The following is a 27,938-nucleotide window of genomic DNA, read 5'->3' as shown; positions in this document are numbered from 1 at the left end:
ACCAAATACCTACTGACTTGTCTTTTCAGCATGTTTTTTATTTTTTCTGTACTTTGAATTACCAGTACCCTTTCTAAGTATGGCAATTTCAGTATAAGCTATTATAATCTAGCTTTAACCTTCTTACTGCAAATAGAAGCTAAACAGAAAATTTATAAAAATCTTGTAGTTATAGTCTAGGAGCCTTGAATGAAGTCAAAACAATTTGGAAATTATGCTGAAACTAACCCACCATAAATACACAGACTTGCTGTCTATTTTAGAAGTATTTATACTAATTTTCTCATATTTTCATGATTTATATTAAAGGTGGAATAAAAGAGGAAGAAAAGTTTTCTGTATCAAACAGCATCTTAGCTATAGATACTCAATCATAATATAATTTAAAAATTGAGGTGGAGGTATATTCTATAGTCTTTAATTTTTTAATAAGAGGATGATTTCAGTGGACTCATGTTGATTTCTAGAAAACTTTTTATTTTTCCTTGAATAATCTTTTTGTTCCCTCCAATGATGAGGAGGAAAATGCTGATAATAGCTTGACTTTATTGGTTACTTTTGATTTTAATATCTATAACTTCATCTTTATAAGAACCTACCTGGTAATCCTTCTCCTATAACATAGAAGATTGGCTGGCTTTCTGAGAAACGGTTTCACAGACACATCTAACCTTTATCAGATTACTGTTAATCCAGAGCTGCTGCTGCTGCTAAGTCACTTCAGTCATGTCTGACTCTGTGCTGCCCCATAGACGGCAGCCCACCAGGCTCCCCTGTCCCTGGGATTCTCCAGGCAAGAACACTGGAGTGGGTTGCCGTTTCCTTCTCCAGTGCGTGAAAGTGAAAGGTGAAAGTGAAGTCACTCAGTCGTGTCCGACTCTTAGCGACCCCATGGGCTGTAGCCTACCAGGCTCTGTCCATGGGATTTTTCCAGGCAAGAGTATTGGAGTAGGGTACCCTTGCCTTCTCTGGTTAATTCAGAGACTGATCATTAATTTTGGTTTTTCAGAAATGATTTTAATACCTTATTGTGGAAAATTGTCACGCAATATAATAAATGAGTTGGAAAAAAGTACACTGTCAGTGATGTGTTTCTGATGTAAACAAGTTATCACTTAGATGTGCAATGGAGGTATTGAGGGATGTCATCGAGAACAGCAAGAAGTACTGTCATTACTTTTGATTAAATGAAACTTTTCATATTGCCCCAGTGTGTTGGAAAAGAACAGTTTTGTGTTGTTTTTTAAAGCCTAGAATGCTTGGTGTTCAGTATAGGAGGATACCTACACGTTAATCTCAACCCCATTTCCCCAGCCACCCAGTTTCTTTTCTCAGAGGCAGCCAGTGTTACCAGTTTCTAATGTACTTTTCAGGAGATATTTTATTCTTATACAAGTAATATAAATACACAAAACACATCTTTTGTCCCCTTCCGCCTCTCCTTATGCCAATGATAGTGTGCTATAGCCACTCTTCTGACTATCATATTTTAAAAATTGAGCAATATATTTTAGGTATCAACTTATGTGATTAAATAATCAGTCTCCTTCTGTTATGGCAAAATGAATATTAAAATAATATTTTTATTTTACTATGAGTAATAAAATAGTTTTATTAGTTATAGTACTTAATATTTGATGCTATAAAAATCCACAAAAGCGCTTGTAACTATCCATAATGAAAGCTTATTTCTTGCTCGTCATAAAAGTCCATTTGGGTGTTTTGATTGCATTCTATTCAGTGTTTTAGCCACGCAGACCCTTTTTGACTAGTGGCTTCTCTTTCCTGGTGGCTCAGACAGTAAAGCGTCTGCCTGTAATGCGGGAGACCTGGGTTCGATCCCTGGGTCAGGAAGATCCCCTGGAGAAGGAAATGGCAATCCACTCCAGTACTCTTGCCTGGAAAATTCCATGGACAGAGGATAGTGGTGGGCTACAGTCTGTGGGGTCGCAAAGAGTCAGACACGACTGAGCAACTTCACTTTCTTTCACTTTTACTTTTTCTCTTTGCGTCCCATTGGATCCTTTGTATTAAGCCACCAGTGAGTAAAGAGAAAGAGAATGTGGAGAAGATACGCTGTTCATGTCTGCCTGAGTTCGGGCATGGCATACCTTACTTCCATCTCCATTCTGGTAACCAGAACTTTCGACTGCACATAGAAGCATCCTTATGCCCAGAAAGTAGAATAGAAGTAGCTATTGGTGAGCCGAAATGGCTACCCACTCCAGTTTCTTGCCTGGAGAATTCCATGGACTGAGGAACCTCATTGGCTACAGTCCATGCAGTCACAAAGAGTTGTACATGACTGAGCAACTTTCAGCAGTTGCTGACATATGCAGTCATAAAATATATGATATGTGATTCTTCATATTGAAATGTTTCTTTACCTACCTCTAAAATATAATTTGGGAAAAACTGAAAGTGCTTAAATATGATGCCTTCTAGTCAGTAAAAGTTGTCAGTAAAAGTTAAATATAACTTGAACCACTGCTTATACCATGTATTGGAACTTGTGTGGTTTTTAGCATTTGTAGATGATACATGTGACCAGTTTATTTGCATGTTTATGGAGTTAATCATTTTCCTTTCCTCACTTTCAGCCTCTGCATAAGAGCCTAGATCCCAGCAACCTGGAGCATCTCATCACACCACTGGTGACTATTGGTCATATTGCTCTCCTTGCACCAGACCAGTTTGCTGCTCCTTTGAAGTCTTTGGTAGCTACTTTCATTGTGAAGGATCTTCTGATGAATGATCGGGTAATTTATGTTTTCTAGATGTGTATTCTTCATAATGCTATCTTCTAAAATTTTATGCAACAAAGAGAGAAGTGGAATGATGTAAATAGCACTTCAGTTTGGTTTATATGTTTTTAGCTTTTCCCATCTTTTTACCATGCTGCATCTTCATTATAAGTGAAACAACATTGAAACATCTCTTTAGTTGAGCACAAGGCTGTGACCTGGAATGCTTTCCTTGATAAATACAAGATATCACTGGATTCTGTCTCTTTCAACTTTATAGGGATGTAAGTTTTCTAATGACATCTATTTTTTAAATATGTGAAGATTGACAGGTTAGTTTGCAGTATGGTTGTCATAATAGTAGTTGTTGCATTTCATACATACTATAGAGAATTAAAAGATCCCTGAGGGAAAATACTAGGGAAAAAAATAGTGATTTTCTGTCTCCATTGTGTGAATATTTGGGGCAGGATATGTTTGGGTGTCTTGGAGAATTGACCCTTACAATCATGTGGAGTTTTATGCATGGGTTTGTGTATTTTTAGATATACATATGTGTGAAAAAGAATACTGTAAAACTAGGATTTTCAGAATGGTAAATGAGCATTGGTTTTGGATTAAAGTTACCAGCTGCGTTAGCCCCTAATAAAGGTAGTCCTGTTCTATGATGCTTTGAGGCAAGCATTGACTTCTCTCTGGCTGTTAAAGTTCTACAATGCATCTTCTTCCAATAGGAGATTGTTTTCTGTGTTGAAAATCTGTCTAGCATAGCCACCTTATCTAAGCTAGATGTTCTGGATAACTTGCTGCAACTTCAGCATAAGTACTTGCTGCTCCACCTTGTACTTCTATATCATAGAGATGGCTTCTTAAGTATTATGAACCAATCTCTTCTAGCCTGAGATTTTCCTTCTGGAGCCTCCTTAGCTCTCTCAGTCTTCATAGAATTGAAAAGAGTTACAGCCTTGCTCTGGATCAGGTTTTGGCTTAAGGGAATGTTGGGCTGATTTGATCTCCCCTCCAGTCCATTAAACTTTCTCCATATCAGCAATAAGTGTGTTTTGCTTTCTTGTCATTCCCATTTTCACTGGAGTAGCACTTTTAATTTCCTTCAAGAACTTATCCTTCACATTCACAACTTGGCCCAAGAGGTTTAATTTTCAGCTGGTAGTAGCTTTTGACATGCCTTCATCACTAGGCATTATCATTTCTAGCTTTTCATATGAAGTTGAGAGATGTGCAGTGCTTCCTTTCACTTGAACATGCACAACCCATGATAGGTGTGCTAATTTTCCCAATTTCTATGTTGTTGTATCTTAGGGAATAGGATGGCCTGAGGAGAGAGGGAGAGATGGGGAAAAGGCCAGTCTGTAGAGCAGTCAGAACACACGTGTTTACTGATTAAGTTCATTGTATTAATGGGTGTGATTCATGACACCTCAAAACAGTTATAATAGTACCATTAAAGATCTCTAGTCACTTATCACCATAACAGATGTAATAATAGTGAAATCATTTGGAATACTGCAAGAATTATGAAAATGTGACAGAGATAGGAAGTGAGCAAATGCTGTTGGAAAAATAACACTGATAGAAACTTGACACGAACCTTCAGTTTGTAAAAAATGCAGTATTTGTGAAGCTATTGAGACAATTTTTGTGTGTATACAAAAACTATGTCAGACAGCTGGATAACAGTAAAAATAAAATTTGTTTATTTAGAGTATGTAATTAGAACTGCAGCAAGATAGGAAAGAGAATATGAAACAGAAACAGTATTTGAAGTGATAATGCCAGAAGAATTTTTCAGAATTTATGAAAGACATCAAAGCTATACATTCAAAAAGAGATACAAACCCCAAGTAGGATCAGTATAACACAAAGCTCACTAGATATATCACAGTAACACTAGAACCAATCAAAATAGAAAGGATTAAAAGCATTTATGCAGAAAGACAGAAAGCCTTCCAGGGAACAAGACTGTCATCTGACTTCAAGAGAAAAGATTAGAAAATGGAAGATAATGGAATAATATCTTCAAATTATTGAGTGGAAAAAAAGTACCAATCTGGAATTCTAAACCTGGAGAAAATATCCTTTAAAAAGGGAACGCAACATAAACACATTTTCAGACAAAAACTGAGAGAATGAGAGAAAATATTTGCAAATCATGTATCCAGTATGTCCATATTGTATAAATCACATGTAAAATAAATAAACAACAGAAAAAGAGTTTGATTAAAAAATAGGCAGAGGTGACGTTTTTCCAAAGAATGCAAACAAGTCATCAGTAATTGTATAAAAAGTGCTCAACATCAGTAATCACCAGAGAAATGCAAATCAAAACCACAAAAAGATAGGACTTTACTTTTCTTAGAATGACTAATATAAAATAGACAGATAATAAGTGTTGGTGAAGATGTGAAGAGAAAGAACCCTTTTGTACTGTTGGTGTGAATGTAAATAGATACAGCCACCATGAAAAACAGTATGGAGAATCTTCCAAAAAATTAAAAATAGGAAAGAAAAATAAACAGAAGCACCACATGATCCAGTAATAAATACTTCAGAGTATTTATCTGAAGGAAATGCGAACACTAATTCAAAAAGATCTCTGTACCCGCATGTTCAGTGCAGCATTATTTATAGCAGTCAAGACAGGGAAGCAACCCAGGTGTCCATCTAATGGATGGATGGATAGAGAAAAAGGGGTGGATATACACAATGTAATATTGATCAGTCATTAAAGAAAAGTAAAAAGTCCTGCCATTTGTGACAGCATGGATGAACCTTGAGGACATTATGCTAAGTTAAATAGACAAAGATGAATACTGTGTGATGTTCCTTACATGCAGTATCAAATTTAAAAAACCCCAAATAACAGCAACAAAACCTCCCAAACTCATAGTTACAGAGATCCAGTGGCAGTTGTCAGAGGCTAGGGATGCAGGATGTGTGAATTGGGTAAAGGAATTCTAAAGGTACAGACTTCCAGTTGGAAAATAAGTCAAGGAATGTAATGTACAGCATGGTGCCTATTGTTATTAATACTGCCTGATAAAACTGAAAGTTTCTGCTGAGAGTAGGTCTGAAAATGTCTCATCATAGGAAAATAATTGTAGCTGTGTTGTGATGGGTGATCACTAGACTTACTGTGTTGATCATTTCACAATATATTGAATCATTGTACCTCTAGAACTGATTTGTCAAATGCCAGTTATATCCTTTTTAAAAAAATTATTAATTTAAAAAAAATGAAAAATGAACCTGCAGAATGGGAGAAAATATTTGAAAAATTATATATCCGATAAGAGGCGTAAAACTCAACAAGACAAACAGCCCAGTTTTTTTTAAATGGGTGAAAGACCTGAATAATCATTACTATTAATAGTTATTATAGCTTTTTTGTTTATATTTTTGTATTAAGGTTTGTTCATTGTTTTTCTAGACATGATGCTATGGCACACTTAATAGACCAAATTATCATATAAACATAACTTTTTGTATAGTGGAAAACCAAGACATCTGTGTAACTCGCTTTATTGCAATACTTGCTTAATTGTGGTTGCTTGGAACCATACCTGAAGTATCTCCGAGGTATACCTGTTTCTGCTTGCTCATGCTTCATTTTTGCTTTCTTCTGACCCATCTTTGAATTTACTCATCCTCTCTTCAGACTTGTTGAGTCTTATGTTAAACCCATAAAATTGAGTTCTTAATTGCAATGTTTATATATTTTTTCCTGTAATTTCCTTAGAGTTTTTAAATGACATTTTTAGTTCCCTGCCAGAATTCTTTTTCTTACCATTTAATCTTTCAGCACCTCTAATTATGTTAAAATTTATGTGAGTTAGTCTCAATATCTGTATCTCCAGTGGCTCTTTTTCTCTGTCTGGTTTTCACTTGATTGTTGGTCAGGTCTTACCTTGCACATGTTATTGTTGATTGAGTTGCACACTTTGTGTACGAAAAGTTACAGAGATAATTTGAAGCTCTGGATAATTTTATAATTCTTCCAAAGAAGATTTATTTTTGCTTCTGATAGGCAGTTGAGCTGCTCTGAAATAATTTTCATTCAATCAAGAAAGCAGTGATTGGAAGCTGGGCTTCAGTTTTTGACAGGCTGATTGTTTTTCTGATCACTTTTATGTTGAGGGTGTTTTTATTTGGGATCCACCCAAAAGTCTAGATTGTTTAACAAGTCAGTCAGTCAGTTCAGTAGCTAGTCATGTCTGACTCTTTGCGACCCCATGAACTGCAGCACGCCAGACCTCCCTGTCCATCACCAACTCCCGGAGTCCACCCAGACTCATGTCCATTGAGTCGGTGATGCCATACAACCATCTCATCCTCTGTTGTCTGTCCCCTTCTCCTCCTGCCCTCAATCTTTCCCAGCATCAAGGTCTTTTCCAGTGAGTCAGCTCTTCACATCAGGTGGCCAAAGGATTGGAGTTTCAGCTTCAACATAATGAACACCCAGGACTGATCTCTTTTAGGATGAACTGGTTGGATCTCCTTGCAGTCCAATGGACTCTCAAGAGCCTTCTCCAACACCACAGTTCAAAAGCATCAATTCTAAAGCATCAGTTCTTTGGTGCTCAGCTTTCTTTGTAGTCCAACTCTCAGATCCATACGTGACCACTGGAAAAACCATAGCTTTGACTAGATGGACGTTTGTTGACAAAGTAATGTCTCTGCTTTTTAATATGCTATCTAGGTTGACCATAACTTTCCTTCCAAGGAGCAAGCGTCTTTTAATTTTATGGCTGCAATCACCATCTGCAGTGATTTTGGAGCCCAGAAAAATCAAGTCAGCTACTGTTTCCACTGTTTCCCCATCTATTTGCCATGATCTTAGTTTTCTGAATGTTGAGCTTTAAGCCAACCTTTTCACTCCTACTTTCATCAAGAGGCTCTTTAGTTCTTCTTCATTTTTCTGCCATAAGGGTGGTGTCATCTGCATATCTGAGCTTATTGATATTTCTCCCAGCAATCTTGATTCCAGCTTGTGCTTCATCCAGCTCAGCGTTTCTCATGATGTACTCTGCATAGAAGTTAAATAAGCTGGGTGACAATATACAGCCTTGACGTACTCCTTTCCCGATTTGGAACCAGTCTGTTGTTCCATGTCCAGTTCTAACTGTTGCTTCCTGACGTGCATACAGGTTTCTCAAGAGTCAGATCAGGTAGTCTGGTTTTCCCATCTTTCAAAATTTTCCACAGTTTATTGTGATCCACACAGTCAAAGACTCTACTCTTTATTGGACTCAGAATTCCGTTTTTTTTTTTCTCCTTCTAGCTCTGTGACACTGATGCAAAACATTGCTCAACCTTTAAACCTCTTTCAGTTTCAGAATAAGCCATCATTTATATATCAGAAAAGCAATTTTAGTGCCAGGCTTACATCTCAGTTATTCTCTTTCAATACCCATGAACTGTTAGCATCTGGTGATGTTACTCTCCAAACTTTTTTTTTCCTGCCCCAGCTAACCACAAAGCACCATTTTACTGTATATTTATCTCAAAACAACATACTTGTTTAGGTTTGCTTGTTCCTAGGCTTTATGAATTATTTTATACCATATATTGATACATTTTTGGGTGGCTTGCCATCATTATTACGGATGTGTTTCTTAGAATAACTCTTGATGTTGAATCTAGCTGTAGTTCATTTATTCATTGCTCTGTATTATATCATTGTGTGGTGTATATCTCATTTTCTTAATGGACACATGGTGTATTTCCATTTCTTTCTTGTTTTAAACAGTACTACTGTGATTTTTTTCTTCTTTATAGAACCATCTGATGCATATGAGTACAGATTTCTCCAGGTTACATTCACAAGAGTGGTATACTTATGACCATCAGTCTGTACATTTTTCAATTTATTGCTGAAATATTTTTCAGACTGGTTGTAAAACCTTATTTTCCTTTCATCAGCATGTGACATTATTGTCAAATGTCTTAATTTTTGTCCATCTAATTAATACAAAGTAATATCTCTTAATTTGCATTTCCCTGGTTACTAAGAATGTTTATGTCAAGTCATCATTCATGTTGCCTCTTTTCTGAAATTCCTCTTGATGTCTTTTGCCTTTTTTCCTTTCTTGGATTGTTTATGTTCTACTCACAGGTAATCTTTACACACTTAATTTTTTTTTCAGGTACATGTTAAAGTGTGTTCATAAAATCTCATTTATGGTGTGTCTTTCTATTCCCTTCATAGTGTCTTTTGAACAAAAGTTATTAATTTTAATGTAACTAAATTTATCATTCTTTTCTCTTATAGTTAGTGCTTTTTATATCTTGTTTCAGAAATTATTTCCTGTGCCATTGTCATAGTCTCTCATACGTTATTTTAAAAGTTTTAAGGTTTTCTTTTCACACATAAAAATTTTAATCCATCTGGTTTTGGGTTTTTTTTGCTTTTTTTGTATGCTGTGACTCAAGATCTCCCTTTCTTTCTATTCTCCATTAGGAGAACCAACTTTCCCAGCATAATTTATGGCATGATCTCTCCTTCCAATCATCTGCAGTGCTACCATCCTTATACAGCCTGTATTTTTTCTCATTGCTTAGTTTGCTCATCTACAGTGTCTTTCAGTAAAATTTTATAGTTTTATATGCTTTTTCATCTTGACTAGTACATTTGTCCATTAGTTTTAGATTTTTTTGTTTGTTTGATTTTAGTTTTGTTGCATCTATTATGGTTTTTTTATTTTTGAACCTGTCTGTTTACCTTATGATGTTTTTTATTTTCTATTTGTAATAATTTGTGCTGATTGAATTTTCTTGTGAATTAAATATTTATGTGGAAGACATCTTTGAATAATTCTTTCAAACTGGCTTGTAATTTGAAAGATTTCTGAAAATATTTTTCTCCCTGTTCTTAAATATTAGAATTCTGTTTTTCAACTCTCTTGGCTGTGGAAAATTCAGAACATTGTTTTTTGGCATGTAGTCTTGCCACCAAGAAATCTGAAGTTGATGTGGTTCTTGTTTCTTTTTTGGTAGGTTCCTCCATGGGAGCTTTGGGATTTTGGGGGATGTTCTTAGTTCAGAAATTTCATCAGTATGTTTCTAATGAGAGTCTTTTTTTCCATTATTTCCACTTCATGCTTTGAAGGCACTTCTCTCCTGAAGACTTGGTCCTTAAACTATTTGTAAATAGCTTTGTATGTTTGGAAAACTTGCCTTCTGTATTGGAACTACCTATCCTGTTGCCAGAAGGTCATCTGAGGTGCTCTTTGATTTCTGTTTCCAACTAGCAATTGCTCATGTCAAGTTGAGGTAAAAATGGGATCTCCTGTGTTCCAAGATTGGGCTCAGCTCTTTGATCACCTTACTTGTTGCCCGGCTGCTGCTGTGAATTCCGCCTCTCAGCACTTTCAGTTTATCATCTCAGTATTACTCTATGATTGTTCTGAAAAGATGACTTTTTGGAGGGTGTTTTCTGTGTTTTTCTGGAGATGTCAGTCCTCTTGCTCTGTTTTATTGTTTGTTTACTTTTGCTGTTTATTTTCTGTTTTTTGAAACTTTTCTATGGTTTTGGTTTTGTTTTCTGGGCTTCCCTGGTGCTCAGACGGCAAACAGTACACAGTGCAGGAGACCTGGGTTTGATCCCTGGGTCAGGAGGATCCCCTGGAGAAGGGAATGGCTACCCACTCCAGGATACTTGCCTGGAGAATTCCTTGGACAGAGGATCCTGGCCGGCTACAGTCTTTGGGGTCACAAAGAGTTGGACATGACTGACTAACACTTTGACTTTTTTGCTTCCCAGCCCAGCTAACGGGGTAAGAGGGATGGGTGTGGGGTGGGGTGTGTGGGTGTATGTGTTGCCTTGAAGTAGGAAGATACTAATGTATGTTTTCTGTTACTTCAGCTGCAAACCTTTATATTTGTTCCCTGCTCAAGACTTTTTGCAGCTACCTTCACCCTTGTTGATGAACTATAGCTGACCATTGAGCAAAATGAAAGTTAAAGCTGCCAACCCTTTGTGTTGTGGAAAAATCTTTTTATAATTTATAGTCAGCTGTCTGTATGTGGTTCCTTGGGCATTTGTGATTCAGTCAAATATAGATTGTGTATAGTGTATCACTGTAGTATATATTCACTTAAAATCTGCATGTTGGTGGACCTGCACAGTTCAAACTTGTCTTATTCGAGGGTCATCTGTATCCTTTTTGGCTCCAGTGATTTTTATCCTCTTCTTTGCTGACTGCCTTAAATAAATGAAACATTAGTCTTAAAGGGGGTTAAGCAAGGAAGTGTACATAAGTTGTTAAAGTCAGTCCTGTCTCATACCTGCAAAGAACCAACTGGAGCTGGAGGCATAAGGTTCATTTTGGTGCTAGTGAAGACAGGTCTTTCAACCTTTTTGCATAAGTAACAGAAAACATAGTCATATATAATGACTATTGTTATAGAAGGTAAAGATTTCATTCATTCTCTAAATATTAATTACACATGAGAATTTGTATCTTAAAGTCCTTAATTTTTGTTTAGCTTCCAGGAAAAAAGACAACTAAGCTTTGGGTTCCAGATGAAGAGGTTTCACCTGAAACAATGGTCAAAGTGAGTGATATGCACAGATCTGCTGATTTTAATCTACTTAATATACCCTATTATTATTATATTATAGGTGCTAATAGTTCCTGTTATAAAGATATGGCTATTGAAATAACTCAAGGTTTTATGTTTATCCTGTGACATCCTTTGGGCCATGAGAGTATAGGGCAATACTGAGAAACCTGAGACTTTGGACAGCTGCACATAATCTAGTTTGGAAAATAAAAAGAGTTTGAAAACTCCTTCCATGTTGCTTTTTCTTAGATATCAATATTTTAATGGCAAAAGACAATGCTGGCTTTAAGTACCTTCTTTCAGTAACGATGGTCATCCAGGTTTTAAGATTATTCAGCAGGGCTTCCCAGGCGGCTCTAGTGGTGAAGAATCAGCCTACCAATGCAAGAGAAAGAATCTGCCTGTCAGTGCAAGAGACAAGGGTTCGATCCCCGGGTCAGGAATATACCCCACAGGAGGAAATGGCAACCCGTTTCCAGTATTCTTGCCTGGGAAATCGCATGGACAGAAGAACCTGGCAGGCAACAGCCCATACAGTCACAAAAGAGTTGGCCACAACTGAGCATGCACGCACATCTTTTCCATGGGATTTGATAAACTTTTTTATTTAAAAAAATTCAACCTGTCATTTCTTGAGTTAGAAGTCATATGTAAAAGATTGCTTACCGCTTCTGTAGGAGTATTACTTCTCTAAAACCGTATGTAGTCTGTAATATAGACCTCAGTCTGCTGCCCAAGGTATGAAGGCCAAGAACAAATACATTAAATATTGTTTTACTAATTATACTTTCTTATAAATAATTTTGTTGTATATTTATGTTTCATACTGTGAACTACTTTTTCACATTATTGCAGTTTCAGATTCTAATACTATTTCTCCAGACCTGTAGGGCAGTCTTTCTTTAGTATCATTGAATGATGCTGGTTTTGAGTTCTAGTATGAACCAGTTTTCTCTGCATTGGTCTCAAGCAGCAGTTTTGTATAGTTGGACAACACTGTATTAGAAGGCGGGCAGCCTGCACTTAAGTTCATGGTTACAAAGTGGCCAAGGAAGAGAATCTGAAGAGTGTAAGCCGCATACCACAGTCTAAAACCCATTTAGCTCTGAAGCTTCAGATCTATAAAAAGTAAGGTAATATGTAAAAAAGAGAAAATGTGTTGCACCCCTTCAGAAAGGGTTGTTCCAAATATTAGAGGCAGTAACAGGTATTAAAGTACTGATATTGATAGTAAGTACTTCATAATTATGAAAAATACAGTACAAATGTAAGGTGGTATAAACTCTTAGAAAAGATGGAATATGATTTGCATTTGGGAACTTTATGGATTAGGGAAGTTAACATGATTTTACTGTGGATTCTAAAGGCTAGAGTGTTGGAGAAACATTTTTTAAAAAGGGGGAAGAACCAGTTTTTAGGTAAATCATTCATTTGTCAATTACCAGGAGGTGGAATGTGAGACCTTTTAAAACATTCAAAGTTATCTTCACACATGCAAATAAAAATAATTTTTTCTTTCCTTTTCTTAAAATGCATCTATTAAAAACATTTCTTCATTCTTTTTCAAAGCTAATGTAGAGTTTCTTTGAACAGTAGCAATGTTGTGTCAATTTGTATTTTAAATAGATTCAGGCTATTAAAATGATGGTTCGATGGCTACTTGGAATGAAAAATAATCACAGTAAATCAGGAACTTCTACTTTAAGATTGCTTACAACAATATTGCACAGTGATGGAGACTTGACAGAACAAGGGAAAATTAGGTATGTAATTAAAGCTTCAGCATTCTTTGGATTACACAGTATGTTAACATCTGATGTAATTTTTGAATGATTGTTTCTTTTTAAATAAAATACAGATTTGTAGATATGCATATACTTTTATTGTAATAGGCTTTTGTATATTGGTTATTTCAAAATGACAGTCCCATGTCTAGTGCAGATTACTGCTGAATGCTTTAAAGTATTTTTAACAGTAGATCTTTACTTTTTTTAATACCTCATATGAAATTGTTAATGTACTAATCAGTAACTGGTGTTTTACATTCCTGTTAATATCTAAATGCAGAAGAACAGACTGAATAGAAAGCAACTTACCTGAATCTGTTGCCAGAAGCATTGTTGTTGTTGTTCAGTTGCTAAGTCATGTTTGACTCTTTGTGACCACGTGGACTCCAGCACACCAGACTCCTCTGTCCTCCACTGTCTCCTGAAGTTTGCTCAGACTCATGTCCATTTAGTTGGTGATGCTATCTAATCATCTCATCCCCTGCCACCCCCTGCTCCTTTTGACATCAGTCTTTCCCAACATCAGGGTCTTTTCCAATGGAATTGGCTCTCCAGAAGTAAAAATATATGCATATGTGGAAAATGCACTTGACACAAAGTATTAAAAATACACATACTTTTTTGTTTGTTTTGTTTGAAAGACGTATAGTCTAGTGATTGAAAACATGAACTCCGGATTCCAGATTCAAATCCTGGGACCACATCTTAGCAGCTTGGTACCTTTCAGCAAGTTACTGTAACTGCTCTGTACCTCAGTTTCTTCAGCTGTAAAACAGAGATGATGATTAATATCCATCTCATCTAGCTATTATGATAATCAAAAAGTTGGTATATTTAATATATTTAAAACACTGCCCAGCACATAGTAATTGGATATATTGATGGTAGTGATTATGTCAGAATTAGCTAAAATTTAGAAGTTCATCCTCTGTGAAAATACAGTTGCCATTTATAGCATCTTATTAGTAGTTAAAAATATGAGAGTAACTTCCCCCACCTTTTATATATATACGTGTGTGTGTGTGTATACACATCTAGCTTAAAGTCTTTAGGACCAAATGGTAATTGTCAACTGCTTAATACTTTGCTATCTTTGCTTCATTTCTTATATGTTTTGCTCATACAGTACTTTTTGCATAGAATATTAGCATTAACACATTCTTCTCAAACAGATCAAAAAAGAAAATTCTATAAGGTATTCCACATGTATAACTCATTTATTACCTTTTCAGTAAAATTAGTTGTCTCTACCTTCTACTCTTATAATTTATGTTAGCATCTAAGAGTTACATAATAATTAGAAAAATTTCCTTAGTATTAATACATTTTGTCTCAAATTTACTAATTATATTATTTATGTGCATACTTAGGTCTCATGCCACCTGTTTTATTCATAGTATTCTTTAACAAAATCACATGTGTTCTTGAATTCTATAAGTGTGTGTGAATTACATTGGATTTGTCTGCATTTTTTAAAAAAATTGAATGAAGTACAGTTGATTTATAATAATGTGTCAATTTCTGCTGTGCATCAAAGGGATTAAGTTAAATACATACATACATACATATATATATATATATATATATATATATATGCCTTTCCATATTCTTTTGCATTGTAGTTTGTCACAGGATATTGAATATAGTTCCCTGTGGTATACAGTAGGATCTTGTTTATCCATCCTATAGCTAAAAGTTTGCCTCTGCTAATCCCAAACTCCCAATCCCTTTCTCCTCTACACTTCTGCCCCCTTAGCAACCACATGTCTTTTTTCTATTTCTGGTTTGTTTTTGTTTTGTAGATTTGTGATTTGTGTCACATTTTAAATTCCACATATAAGTCTCATTCTGACTTTGCTTAGTATGATAATCTCTAGGTCCATTCATGTTGTTGCAAATGGCAGAATTTCATCTTTTTGATGGCTAAGTAATATTCCACTGTATGCACATACCATATCTTCTTTGTCCATTCATCTGTCGATGAACATTTACGTTGTTTCCATGTCTTCCTGCTGCTAAGTCACTTTAGTCGTGTCTGACTCTGTGACCCCATAGACGGCAGCCCACCATGCTCCCCTGTCCCTGGGACTCTACAGGCAAGAACACTGGAGTGGGTTGCCATTTCCTTCTCCAATGCATGAAAGTGAAGTCGCTCAGTCGTGTCCGACCCTCAGCGACCCCATGGACTGCAGCCCTCCTGGCTCCTCCATCCATGGGATTTTCCAGGCAAGAGTACCAGAGCAGGGTGCCATTGCCTTCTCTGGTTTCCATGTCTTAGCTATTGCAAATAGTGAACATAAGGGTGCATTTATCTTTTTAAGGTTAGTTTTGTCTTGGTATATGTCCAGGAGTGGAATTGCTGGAACTTTTAGTTTTTTGAAGAACCTCCATATTGTTTTCCATAGTGGCTGCACTGATCTACTTTCCTACCAACAGTATAAGAACAGTGTCCTACCGAAAGTGAAGGAACTTTTCTTCACACCTTCTCCAGCATTTGTGGTTTGTATACTTTTTAATGATGACCATTCTGACTGGTGTGAGGTGGTACCTCCTTGTGGTTTTGATTGCATTTCTCTAGTAATTAGGAACGCTGAGCATCTTTCCATGTACTTATTGGTCATCTGTATGTCTCCTTTGGAGAGATGTATATTTAGATTTTTTGATTGGCTTGATTGTTGTTGAGTTCTTTGAGCTGTTTCTGTATTTTGGAAAAAAAGCTGTTATTTGTCACATCATTTGCAAATATTTTCTGCCTATCCCTAGGTTGTCTTTTCATTTTGTTAGTGGTTTCCTTTGCTGTGCAAAAGCTTGTAAGTTTAATTAGGTCCCATTTGTTTATTTTTGCTTTTATTTCTATTGCCTTGGGAGCCTGACCTATGAACACATTGTGTGATCTATGTCAGAATATTTAGGCTTTTTTCTGTGAGTTTTATGGTGTCGTTTTGTTTTTAAGTCTTCAAGACATTTTGAGTTTATTTTTGTGTATGGTGTGAGAGTGTGTTCTTACTTGATTGACTTACACACAGCTGTCCATCTTTCCCAGCACCACTTGATGAAGAGACTGTCTTTTCCTCATTGAATATTCTTGCTTCCTTTGTCAAGGATTAATTGTTCACAGGTTTGTGGATTTATTCTGGGTTCTCTATTCCGTTCCATTGATCCATGTGTCTGTTTTTGTGCCAATAACATACTGTTTTGATTATGGGAGCTTTTTTTGTATTGTCTGAAGCCTGGAGGACAGTGCCTCCTGCTTGTACTTTTCCTCAGGATTGCGTTGGCAATTCTGAGTCTTTTGGTTCCATTTACCTTTTAGGATTATTTGTTTTAATTCTGTGAAAAGTCTCATGGGTAATTTGATAGGTATCGCCTTAAATCTGTTGATTGCTTTGCATAGTATGGCCATTTTAATAACAGTGTTAACTCTTTCAATTCAAGAGCTGGGAAGTTTTTCCATTTTCTGAATCATCTTCAGTTTTCTTTATTAATATTTTGTATTTCTCAATATATAAGTCTTTCATCTCCTTGGTCCAATTTATTCCTAAGTATTTTATTTTGGTGGTATAATTTTAAAAGGGATTGTTTGTTTACACTCGCTTTCCAGTATTTCATTGTTGCTGTAAAGAAATGCAGCCTGTTTCTGTATATTAATCTCATATCCTTCTACCTTGCTGAATTCATTTATCAGTTTTAGTAGTTTCTGTGTGGTGTCTTTAGAGTTTTCCATATTGTATCATCTACATATAATAATAATTTGTACCTCTTTTCTACCAATTTGAATACTTTTTATTTCCTTTCCTTCTCTGCTTTAGCTGGGACTTCCAATACTATGTTGAAGTGAAGTGGTGAGAGTGGGCATCTTTGTCTTTTTCCAGAGTATACTGGGAAGGCTTTCAAGTTCTTACTGTTGAATATTATATGGGCTGTGGGTTCGTCATAAATAGCTTTTATTATGTTGAGTTATGTTCCCTCTATACTCATTTTCATAAGGGTTTTCTATCATGAATGAATATTGACTTTTATCAAGTGCTTTTTCTGCATCTATTGACATAATCATGTGGTTTGAATCCTTCCTTTTGTTGATATGATATGGTGTATCGCATTGATTGATTTGCATGTGTTGAGCTATCCTTGTGGCCCTGGGGTGAATCTAGCTTGGTCATGGTGTATGACCTTTTTTATGTGTTGTTGAATTCAGGTTGCTGATACTTTTAAAACTTTTGTGTTTATTCATCAAAGATATTGACCTGTAGTTTGCTTTTTTGATGGTGTCTTTGTCTGGTTTTGGTAACTTCATTACCAAACTTTAGGGTGATGGTGACTTCATAGAATGTCTCTGGGAGTGTTTTCTTCCTATTCACTCTTTTGGAAGAGTTTAAGAAGTTCTTTTTTGTATGTTTTATAGAATTCCTCAGTGAAGCCATCTGGTCTTGAAGTTTTGTTTATAGGGAGTGTTCTTGGTTTGCTTTTTAAAATTATAGATTCTATATCATTTCTAGAGATTGGTCTGGTTATCTGTTTCTTCTTGCTTTTTAGTGGGTTGTATGTTTCTAAAAAGTTGTCCTTTTCTTCTAGGTTCATAGTATTGATCATAGTAATTCTCTTTTGGTTTCTTTGTATTTCTGCAGTTTGAGTTGTGATTTCTCCTCTTTGATTTCTTATTTTGTTTATTTGGATCTTTTGTTCTTGGTGAGCCTGGTCAGAGGTTTGTCAATTTTTGTGTGCCATGTCAAAGAATCAGCTCTTGGTTTTATTGATTTTTTTTTTTTTTGGTATTGTTTTTAAATCTCTTTTATTTATTTCCTCTGTTTATTATTCCTATCTTTATTATTTCCTTCCGTCTGCTGACTTTAGGTTTGTGGTTTGATGGTTTTCTTTTGTATTATTCTTGTATTCTCTTCTTTTTGATTTTTGTTAATCTGCTGTTACGTTTTTGATTTGTGCTTGCCCTGGTTTTCAAATATATTAAACCCGTTCGTATACCTACTTGTTTTAGATTGGTAATCATACAAACTGAAACACATTCTAGGAAAAGACAAATCTATATTTTCTTACTCTCCTCTCCCACATTTTATAATTTTGTTGTCCTTTTACATCCTCATAGTAACACTTTTGCTGTTCATTTTGGTAATCATTGCTTTCACAGTAATTTTATTCTTTTAAAGAATTTGTGTACTTATTTCAGTGATTTACTTTCCAATTGTGATTTTCTCTTTCTTATAGATTCTTGCATGTTTTCTACTTAGAGAGGACCTTTCAATATTTCCTTCAAGATAGGTTTAGTATTGTATTCTTTAAGTTATTGTTTGTCTGAGAAATTCTTTATTTCTCCTTCTATTCTAAAGGATAGTCTTGCTGGCTGTAGTATCCTGGGTTGCAGATTTTTCACTTTTGGACTTTGAATATATCTTATCTTGCTACTCCCTTCTGGCCTACAGTGTTTCTGTAGAGAAATGAGCTGATAGCCTTTTGGGGGTTCCCTTGTAGTTAACTCTGGTTCTCTTGTTGCCTTTAAAAATCCTCTTTAACATTATTATAATGTGTCTTGGTATAAGTCTCTTTGGATTTATCTTGTTAAGGGTACTTTGTGCTTCTATTTCTTTCTTTAGGCCTGGTAAGTTTTCAGCCATAATTTCTTCAAGAACATGTTCATTCCCCTTTCTCTTTTTTCTTCCAGAATCCCTATCATGCATAGATTTGGATGCTTCATATTATCCCATAGGTCTCTTATGTTGCCTTTTTTTAGGGGGTGGTTGTCTGCTGATCTACTTGGGTAATTTCCATTTTTCTGTCTTCCAGATCACTTATTCCTTCTGCTGTCTATAGCCTTTAGTTCAGCTTTGGTCTCTTCTAATGAATTCTATGTTTTTTCCTTGGCCCCTGCTTATAGTTTCCAATTCCTTTTCACAGTAATCTGCATCTCTATCAGTGACCTTAATTCCTGTAATATTTTCATTCATTTTCTCCATTTTGAATTCAGTGTCTGTTAGACTGAAGAAATGTTTCATTGTTCTTTCAGGGGAATTCTATCTTTTAATGGGGAGTGCTTTTTCTGCTTATTTATTTTACTTTTATTTCTTTTGCCCTGTGAGTCTAGAGCAGTTGTTTGCTGTGGTCTTTGAGGGCTGTTTTTCTGTGGGGAATGACCCTGTGTAGCCTGTGTAAGTTTAGTATGTTTTGGTGTGAGGGCTGTTTTTTAGTATGAAGGCCTGCAGCCTGTTCCCTCCGTGTATGCTGGCCAGTATCCCCTTGATGGGAGCTGTGACAGATGTTGCAGTGACCAGAGCCTGTACAGGATATTGATGGGGCCTCCTCTTTGGTCTGTGGTTGTCATTGCCCTGTTGGGGCAGGACAAGTTGCTGGGAGTAGAAGCCCCCGATCTGTTTCTGATCTGTAGTGCAAGGGTGGTAGGATTGGAAGCCCCCAGCAGAAGAGCCACTGAGTATTGCTCCCCTGGAGCTGTGTGCCTGTGAGTGTGCTCTGTTGCATCACCTTCCCCTTTTGTGTGAGCTCACAAAGTGCACTGTTGCTGGCACTGCCTTTGCCTTACCTTAAGCATGGATATGCTGGCAGTTGCTCTTGGTGTCTCTCAGGAGTTGTTTTCACAAGGTCACCAGTGCAGATACACTGAAGTCAGGTCCCAAGACTATAGTAGTTGCATACCTGGACCCGCTGTGGGAGCTATGGAGGCACTGCAGACCCTAGCCTAGCCCAGTCCCCGAGTGTACATGCCCGCAAAGCCCACAGCTGCTAAGGCCAGACCTGTCCCACCTGCGGGAGCTCTCATTGGGTCTGCGTTCTCAAACTAGTCTTCAAAAACATTGTTGTAATGGACAGAGGAGCTTGGCAAGCTGCATTCCGTGGGGTCACAAAGAGTCAGACATGACTGAGTGTGCATGTGTGTGCGCGTGCACACACACACAGAGTATTTTAATTAGTTACTTTTTAAATTTTACTAAATAAATTCCAACAAGGAATTCAGACTTTCCTTAGCAGTGGTTGAGTGACTTATCTTATAATAACTACTTGGAATATTGCTATTGATAAAATATCTCTGCAACCTGTAACTTCAGAACCTTATTAATGTTGGCATACAGTCAGGAAATATTTTTACATAATTGTTAGATAAAGAAAGAGCTTTAAACCAACTAGATCTTTAGATCTTGGAAGATTAAGATTTGTCTCTTTTGCATCCTGGAAGATTAATTAAGATTTACCTCTTTTACATCCCTCTCAGTATGGTGTATTTTTGTATGTATAGCAAATAATAATGTTTTACTGTGGAGCTACATAGGGAGTCCTAATTAAGGAGTTACAACTTCCCTCCTTACAATATTTCAGTGAATCAGTAATTCATCTGATATATCTCTGTATTAGGAAGGATTATTTAAATATATTTACTAGTCAAGAATTTCCTAATTGCTGAAGTACATCCCATTTTACAACAGATTTTCTTCCCTTAAAAAGAGGCTCTTGATAATATTTCAAAATTGAATACTAGCTAAAAATAGTAATTTTTAAAATCTATTGTACCTGCTTTTATGTTAACTTCTTTTGTACTTAACACCATAGTTTTAGTTGAATGATCAGTAAGTTATGACATTTTGTGCCTAATACATAAGTAAACACATATCCCCCAAAAAATCCATGACTTGAGACCTAACAACTGAACATACAAATAGATTTGTCCTAGGCTTGGCTGAAAGCTTTCTGTGTAGAACAAGAAAATTCAATGACTAGCTTACACTTGTGTTCAAGAGAAGAATTTTGTGCTGTTGGACACCATCTTCCAAGCATAATATAGTGGTCAGTATCACTGAAATGTTTTCTGCCCTTTTTTTTCATTGGCCAGAGGAATTTTTATATAATTAGATATACAAAGTAGGAGTGTTCTTGTGCAGATGTTCAGAAATCTGATTCCTGTTCTTTCTTGCTTATCTTTCAGTAAACCAGATATGTCACGCCTGCGACTTGCTGCTGGGAGCGCAATTGTGAAGCTGGCCCAGGAGCCCTGCTACCATGAGATTATCACGTTAGAACAGTATCAGCTGTGTGCTCTAGCTATCAATGTAAGGAAAATGGTTGGTTGTACAGAACATGATTCTTTGTGTTCTTTGACTTTTAGTACTTGTGGTACTCCAGTATTTAAAACATCTGTTGATTATGATTTTAGTTTTGGTTCAGATACTTGACTAGGCAATATGAGAAATGAGATTTTTGCAAAGCCCATGATTTTCTGGTTTACTATTCCCTCTTTAATTTTGGAAATAACCTTATTTTGCCATAAAATGAGAATTGTTTAAAAATAGCATATTAAATTTCTTAGGAAACAACGTATGTAATTAATTTTTCAAATTGGTAGTACTTGCAGTTTATCGATTTATTGGATTCTTGGTCTGATATTTCTTAGGGTATTAGTGGTATTGGTTGTTAAGTAGAAATTTTTTTAAAAAATTAGGGCAAGTATAGATGTTAAGAGAGATGGACTTTGTTTGGAACTTGCTGTGTATAGTAAGTTTGTGCAGATCATTAGTTAAATGTCCACTTTGTCCAGAGAACATCTATGCTTGTTAAATTCTAGAGACTTTCTTTTCTAGCATACTGTATGTGTTACTATCTCAGTCACCAAATTCCCAATGTGAAAGTTCAAATTACCTTAGTTTAAAGGTTGTTTTAGAATTCTGTTGACTGTGAAACATGTAGTCATTGTAAAATGTTAATTATTATCACATTCTCACAACTTACAAATATGGGATTACCCTATTGTAAACAAAGCTTTTTCCTAATTTTGTTGTTCCTTTCAACCACAGGCTTGTCTCTGCTCTCTTATCCTCTCTTAAATGCTCACATTTTAGCATTTGCTTTCACTGTTTTCCAAAAATGATCTAACTAAGTCCCCCAGTCCAATGATCTTAATCTTTATTTTACATGTCCTTTTGGCATTATTTGACACAACTCATTGCACCTTTATTTTTAAAATACTTTTTTTTTTTGGCTTTTGTTTCCTGATTTTTGTCATACTTCACAACTACGTTTTCTGGCCCTTCTCAAGTTTCTGGACCCACTTCCAACACCAAACAGAACTTTCAAACTTTTATTTTCTGAGAGTGTAAGACTGAATCTCTCCCAAATCTACTCTTTCCTGACACACAGAGAACCTCAGGAAAAAGGTGAATGGCTTTCTTAGACCTAAAAGCATGATTTATATTTGACTATTTGCTTGTGTTTGTACCTTGTCTCAAAAGTACAGATAATTCTGTCCTTTGATATCTATTACATCTTTTTTATTCATACCTTCTTAACCTTAACCATTCTGATTGCTGTACCCATTGTTAGCTGTTATCTGTGCTGTTGGGAGACTTCTCTATGGTGGGTTGAATTTCCCTATCAAGTTCTGGTCATGTTATTCCCCTGTTCAGAAATATTTATGGGCTTGTACGCATAAGAAAGAAAAATTGCATATATTTTACCTTGCCATTCAAGCCCTTCTGATATTTGGACCCACATATACATTTAAAAATTCTGTTTAGCACACCACCCTTTACCTATGTTTATTTCAGTGAAGCTGAACATTTTTTTTTCTTTTATGTACCTGTAGTTTGCCTCCCTCTAATTTTATTTTCACCCTCTTCATTTCTACATACCCAAATCCAACCCTTTTTGAAAATCAAGGCTCAAACACAATCTTCTCCACAAAACTAGCTCTTATTCTTACAACAGATCTCCTTTGGATCCCCTACAGATTTTATCTACAGTCCTGATACATACTTGCCTTGTGCTTAGTTACATGCCTATGGTTTATTTGTATTTACTTGAGTTGTGCTCGTTAAAGGCAATGTTGTATCTCAGTGGCCTTTGTCATGTATTTGAATAGAAAGTAAATCTGGAGGAATAAAAATTCAATAATACAAATATTGAAAGCAAAAGTGGCCCAGTTGTGTCCAACACTTTGCGACCCCATGGACTATACAAGCCCATGGAATTGTCCAGGCCAGAATACTGGAGTGGGTAGCCTTTCCTTTCTCCAGGAGATCTTCCCAACCTAGGGATTGAACCCAGGTCTCCCTCATTGCAGGCAGGCAGATTCTTTACCAGCTGAGCCACCAGGGAAGCCCTTGAAAATCAGTCAGTCATGTCTGATTCTTTGCGACCCCATGGACTGTACAGTCCATGGAATTCTCCAGGCCAATCTAGGTATTTTAGAATGTGAATGCACTTCATGAAAATGTACTGTGTACTTCTATGTGCTATGCATTGTTCTAGGTTCTTCAGATACAAAGGTGAGTCATGGCTATAGCCCTTAAGATAACCTCTTAGGAAAACAGAAAATATAAGTGCTGTTAATACAGTGCAATACACACAATAATTGAACTATTTACAAGATACTACAAATAACTCTGAGAATAGTTAACACTTAAAAAGTATACTTTGCTGTACAGCAGAATTAACACAAAAGTTTATTTAATATGCAGACTAAAATGAATTTCTTAGTAGTGAATAAAAGCTTCGATTGGAACTTTATCTCAGAAAAATATTTGGTAGTATTAGATACCATCTTCCTTATGTTGAATCAATTACTGGTTATAACTGTAAACATGAAAGTATCAAGTATCTGCTTTTTTGAGAGTGTATTTTTTCTGATAAAAATTGTATCACTCTATCCTCTGCTTCACATGTTTTTATAACCTAGTCAAAGTGTAAATCTTTACTTCTATTTTTAATAGCCTTTGTTGTTCAGTTGCTCAGTTGTCTCTGACTCTGTGACCCCATGGACTGCAGCACGCCAGGCTTCCCTGTCCTTCACCGTCTCCTGGAGCTTACCCAAACTCATATTTATTGAGTCAGTGATGCCATCCAACCATCTTGTCCTCTGTCATCCACTTCTCCTCCTGCCTTCAATCTTTCCCAGCACCAGGGTCTTTTCCAATGAGTTAGCTCTTCGTATCAGTGGCCAAAGTACTGGAGTTTCAGCTTCAGTATCAGTCCTTCTAGTGGATATTCAGGGTTGATTTCCTTTAGGATTGACTGGTTTAATAACCTAGTCGAAAGGATAAATCTGTTCTTTACTTCATATTACTTTTTATAAACTAGTGAAAAGGGTAAATGTTTGCAAAAACCAGAGCAAACATTGGAAGACTTCCTCATTTCCCAGGAGCACATCTTTTAAATCTTTATTTAGATGATTCTCTTTTGCTGTACCCATTGTATCATCATTCTTGTCAGTTTTCTCATCTTTTGTTGTTAAATATGTCAATTGCCTTGCATATGATTTGACAGTTTTTTCCTAACATTATCTTAATGACCTTTTGAAACTCTCCTACCTTTGCTGTGATTCACAGTTGACATTGTAATTAATTTGCATCGTATTATTAGATTGTCAGTGATTACTGAAAGAATGACAAAAACATGGCCTTGGAAATGTATCTAAGTAGTGTGGAGGGATATTTGAGTGTTCTTCAGTATTTTGTATTTTGTATTTTGTTGTTTGTTTGCTTGCTTTATTGAGGTATATTTGATTTCCAGTATTGTGTTAGTTTTAGGTATGACGAGCATAGTGATGCCGCTTGCTTCTGCAGGTTATGTTCCACTATAGCTTATTATTGTTAGATAATAGTATTGAGTGAAAGTGAGAGTTTCTCATTCATTTCTGTCTCTCTGCAACCCCATAGACAGTAGCCCCTCAGACTCCTCTGTCCATGGCATTCTCCAGGCAAGAATACTGGCATGGGTAACCATTCTCTTCTCCAGTATAATATTGACTAGTTTGTATCTATAATATAGTCTTAAGAATAGCTTGTTCATTTGTGAATATGTTTGTGATATTTTGACTTCTACTTATATTGTTTGCTTGTAATTGGATATTTTCATAATGAGTAATTGGATACTGAAAATTCTTCTCCCTATAGGGGTGATAATGAAGAAGGGGTGATATAAGTTTAACTTTGTTTTGTGGAATATAAGGATAGGTAATAGACAGTAGTTCTGTCTATTAATTACTATTTTTTAAAATTGAAGTATAGTTGATTTATAGCGTTGTGTTAATTTCTGCTATATAGCAAAGTAATTCAGTAGTGTGTATACACACACACACACATACATTCTTTTTATATTCTTCTCCGTTATGGTTTATCACAGAATACTGAATCTAGTTCCCTGTGCTATCCAGTAGAACCTTGTTATCCATTCTGTGTATAATGCTTTGCATCTGCTAACCTGAAACTACCATTTCATCCCTCCCCCACTCTACCTTCCCCCGTGGCAACCAACCATAAGTCTGTTCTGTGTGTCTGTTCTGTTGTTTTGTAGATAGGTTCATTTGTGTCTTATTTTAGATTCCACGTATAAGTGATAATATCTGTCTTTCTGACCTGCCTACTTCACTTAGTATGATAACCCACAGGTCCATTCCTGTTGCTGCAGAATGGCAGTATTTCATTCATTTTACGGCTGAGTTGTATTGTCATTCATCTGTGGATGGGCCTTTATGTTGCTTCCAGGTTGTAGCTGTCATAACCGGCACTGCTGTGAACGGGGTGGTGCAGGTCTCTTTCTGAACTATGGTTTTGCTGATTATGTGCCCACGAGTGGGATTACTGGGTTGTATGGCAACTCTACTTTCAGTTTTTTGAGGAACCTCCATACTATTCTCCATAGTAGCTGCACTTGACTACTTTTTTTAAAAGTGGGTGTTTCGTATTGTAATAAACTGAAGTTTAAAGTAAATGAAAGAAGATGAACAAAATAAAGATTTAAAGATAAGGGCAAGATGTTGCAACCTGGGTTTTGAAGAAAAGCGAAATTAGCATTCTAGATAGAAGAAATAAACATAAAGTTGCAATAATATGAAACACACCACACATTATGTTCATTGATGGAGTGTAATAATGAAAGTCTTTGTATATCTCATATATGGCTCAAAAGTCATATCGAGCTTTTCCCTATAGTTTAGAAAAAATTCTCATAATCTGTAGCATACACTGTGTTAGGTTTTGAGGCACAAAGAGGAGTAAAATCACAGTGCTTGGCTTCAAGAAACAGCACTGCATAAGACGATAAACCAGTCCTTTTCATACTGCGTACTAAATATTAGGCTGGAGATTTGCACAGAGTACCAGCAGAGCACAGTACTAGATATGCACAGAGGGTTCAGGATAAAGATTTACACAGTGATTTCTAGAAGATATGGGAGCTGTCCTTTTTTTTTTTTAACTTTATTTTACTTTACAATACTGTATTGGTTTTTGCCATACATCAACATGATTCTGCCACAGGTGTACACGTGTTCCCAATCCTGAACCCCCCTCCCACCTCCCTCCCCATACCATCATATAAGAAACGAATTGCCAGTCTAGGTTTGATGCAAGATACAGAATGCTTGGGGCTGGTGCACTGGGATGACCCAGAGAAGATGGTATGGGAGCTGTCCTTGAAGATGAGGACAGGTTAGCTACTAGAGTGGAGGTGGGTGGTTTAGGAGAGTGAGTAGTGTGAGAAAAGCAGGCACAGTGATGAGCAATTCATTTATAGAACTAAGAGGAACGTGATGTTGCTGAAATGGATTAGTAACTCCTGCCTTTGGAGTTGTGCGTTTTAATCTGAACAGTTTTTTTAAAATGATAGAACTAAATATATAAATTGGACAGAGTTTTATCTTGCTAAGTAAATGAAAAAGGTAAATAAGAGATAGTATTCAGACTTGTTTTTACATATCTCATTTAAGTTAAGGTGGACTAATATTTACTAGTTTTTATCTATTTTAAGAGTACATTCAATGTGTTCTCACACAGGTAGCTGGTAGTCATTTTAAGGTCCAAGTTATCACTCTGGCTTCCGTATTAACTTGTCACATCTCAGTCCTGTGAACTGGAGCACTGGTTGTGGGTACACATGCTGTTTATTCTTCTGATTACCTGATATAGTGGATTTCCTATCCAAAGTTGTTACTTCCTCTTTGATACCATGTAGGTAACGTGGAATAATTATGTCTTCCAGGATGAATGCTATCAAGTAAGACAAGTATTTGCTCAGAAACTTCACAAAGGCCTTTCTCGATTACGGCTTCCACTTGAGTATATGGCAATTTGTGCACTTTGTGCAAAAGACCCTGTAAAAGAAAGAAGAGCTCATGCCAGGCAGTGTCTGGTAAAAAATATCAATGTGAGACGGGAGTATCTGAAACAGCATGCAGCTGTTAGCGGTAAGCTTGTGTGAAAATGAAGAGTGTACTTTCCCATCTTGCCGGTTTCAGTTTTGTGGAACACAAGATGACGTTTCTGTTGTTTATTATATTCTAATCAGCCCTCATTAAGTAAGTTGTTATTACTGTTTTTCAGTAGCAACTTTTCCTCATAAAAGGTCATTTTTAAAATACAAATGCATGGGTATTTAAATATCAACCCATAGTTCTTTATGCAACTGACTAAAAGACCAAGGGGAAAAAGCAGGAACTTTGGAGGTAAATGAAACAGTAAGAGGTACATTTATAAAGATTGTCTAAGTACTCTTACTTTAAAAAAGTCCAGGTCTCTAAACTTTATTGGTTGTCCTCATCTGTAGCTGACATTAATATCAGGGTCCTGTGTGCCTTTTGAAAATCTGCTCACATCACTCCGTCCACACTATTAGTTTTTGTGTCCCTGACTTCTATGACTTGATCAACAGCATTAAAAGCCATCCAGTTATGCAAGTCAGAAGTCACAGGCATTCCTCATGCCTTCTTTTTTCCTCTCATTGGTCACTAAATCCTCTTAATTCTTCTTTTGGGTGTCTTCGCTATTTCTTCCCAACTCCCCTTCCTGCTGTATTTCACTTGGATTATCATATCTAC

At 36.2% G+C, this 27,938-nt stretch overlaps 1 protein-coding gene across 6 annotated transcripts in view; it reads left to right on the top strand.

Annotated features, from left to right (window-relative positions):
• PDS5B (PDS5 cohesin associated factor B) overlaps positions 1-27,938 on the top strand; it is a 178,591-nt gene that overhangs the window by 128,102 nt on the left and 22,551 nt on the right. For all 6 annotated transcript variants that reach the window (XM_069601599.1, XM_069601596.1, XM_069601598.1 and 3 more), the window contains exons 21-25: positions 2,601-2,759; positions 11,250-11,318; positions 12,954-13,090; positions 21,057-21,180; positions 27,104-27,308. In XM_069601599.1, coding sequence (XP_069457700.1) covers positions 2,601-2,759; positions 11,250-11,318; positions 12,954-13,090; positions 21,057-21,180; positions 27,104-27,308 — 694 coding nt within the window. The remainder of the gene's footprint in view (positions 1-2,600; positions 2,760-11,249; positions 11,319-12,953; positions 13,091-21,056; positions 21,181-27,103; positions 27,309-27,938) is intronic.

Source organism: Ovis canadensis, chromosome 10, assembly GCF_042477335.2.
Source record: "Ovis canadensis isolate MfBH-ARS-UI-01 breed Bighorn chromosome 10, ARS-UI_OviCan_v2, whole genome shotgun sequence".
Lineage (NCBI taxonomy): Eukaryota > Metazoa > Chordata > Mammalia > Artiodactyla > Bovidae > Ovis > Ovis canadensis.
Note: the sequence above shows the minus strand (reverse complement) of the source record. Positions and strands in the feature narration are given on the sequence as shown.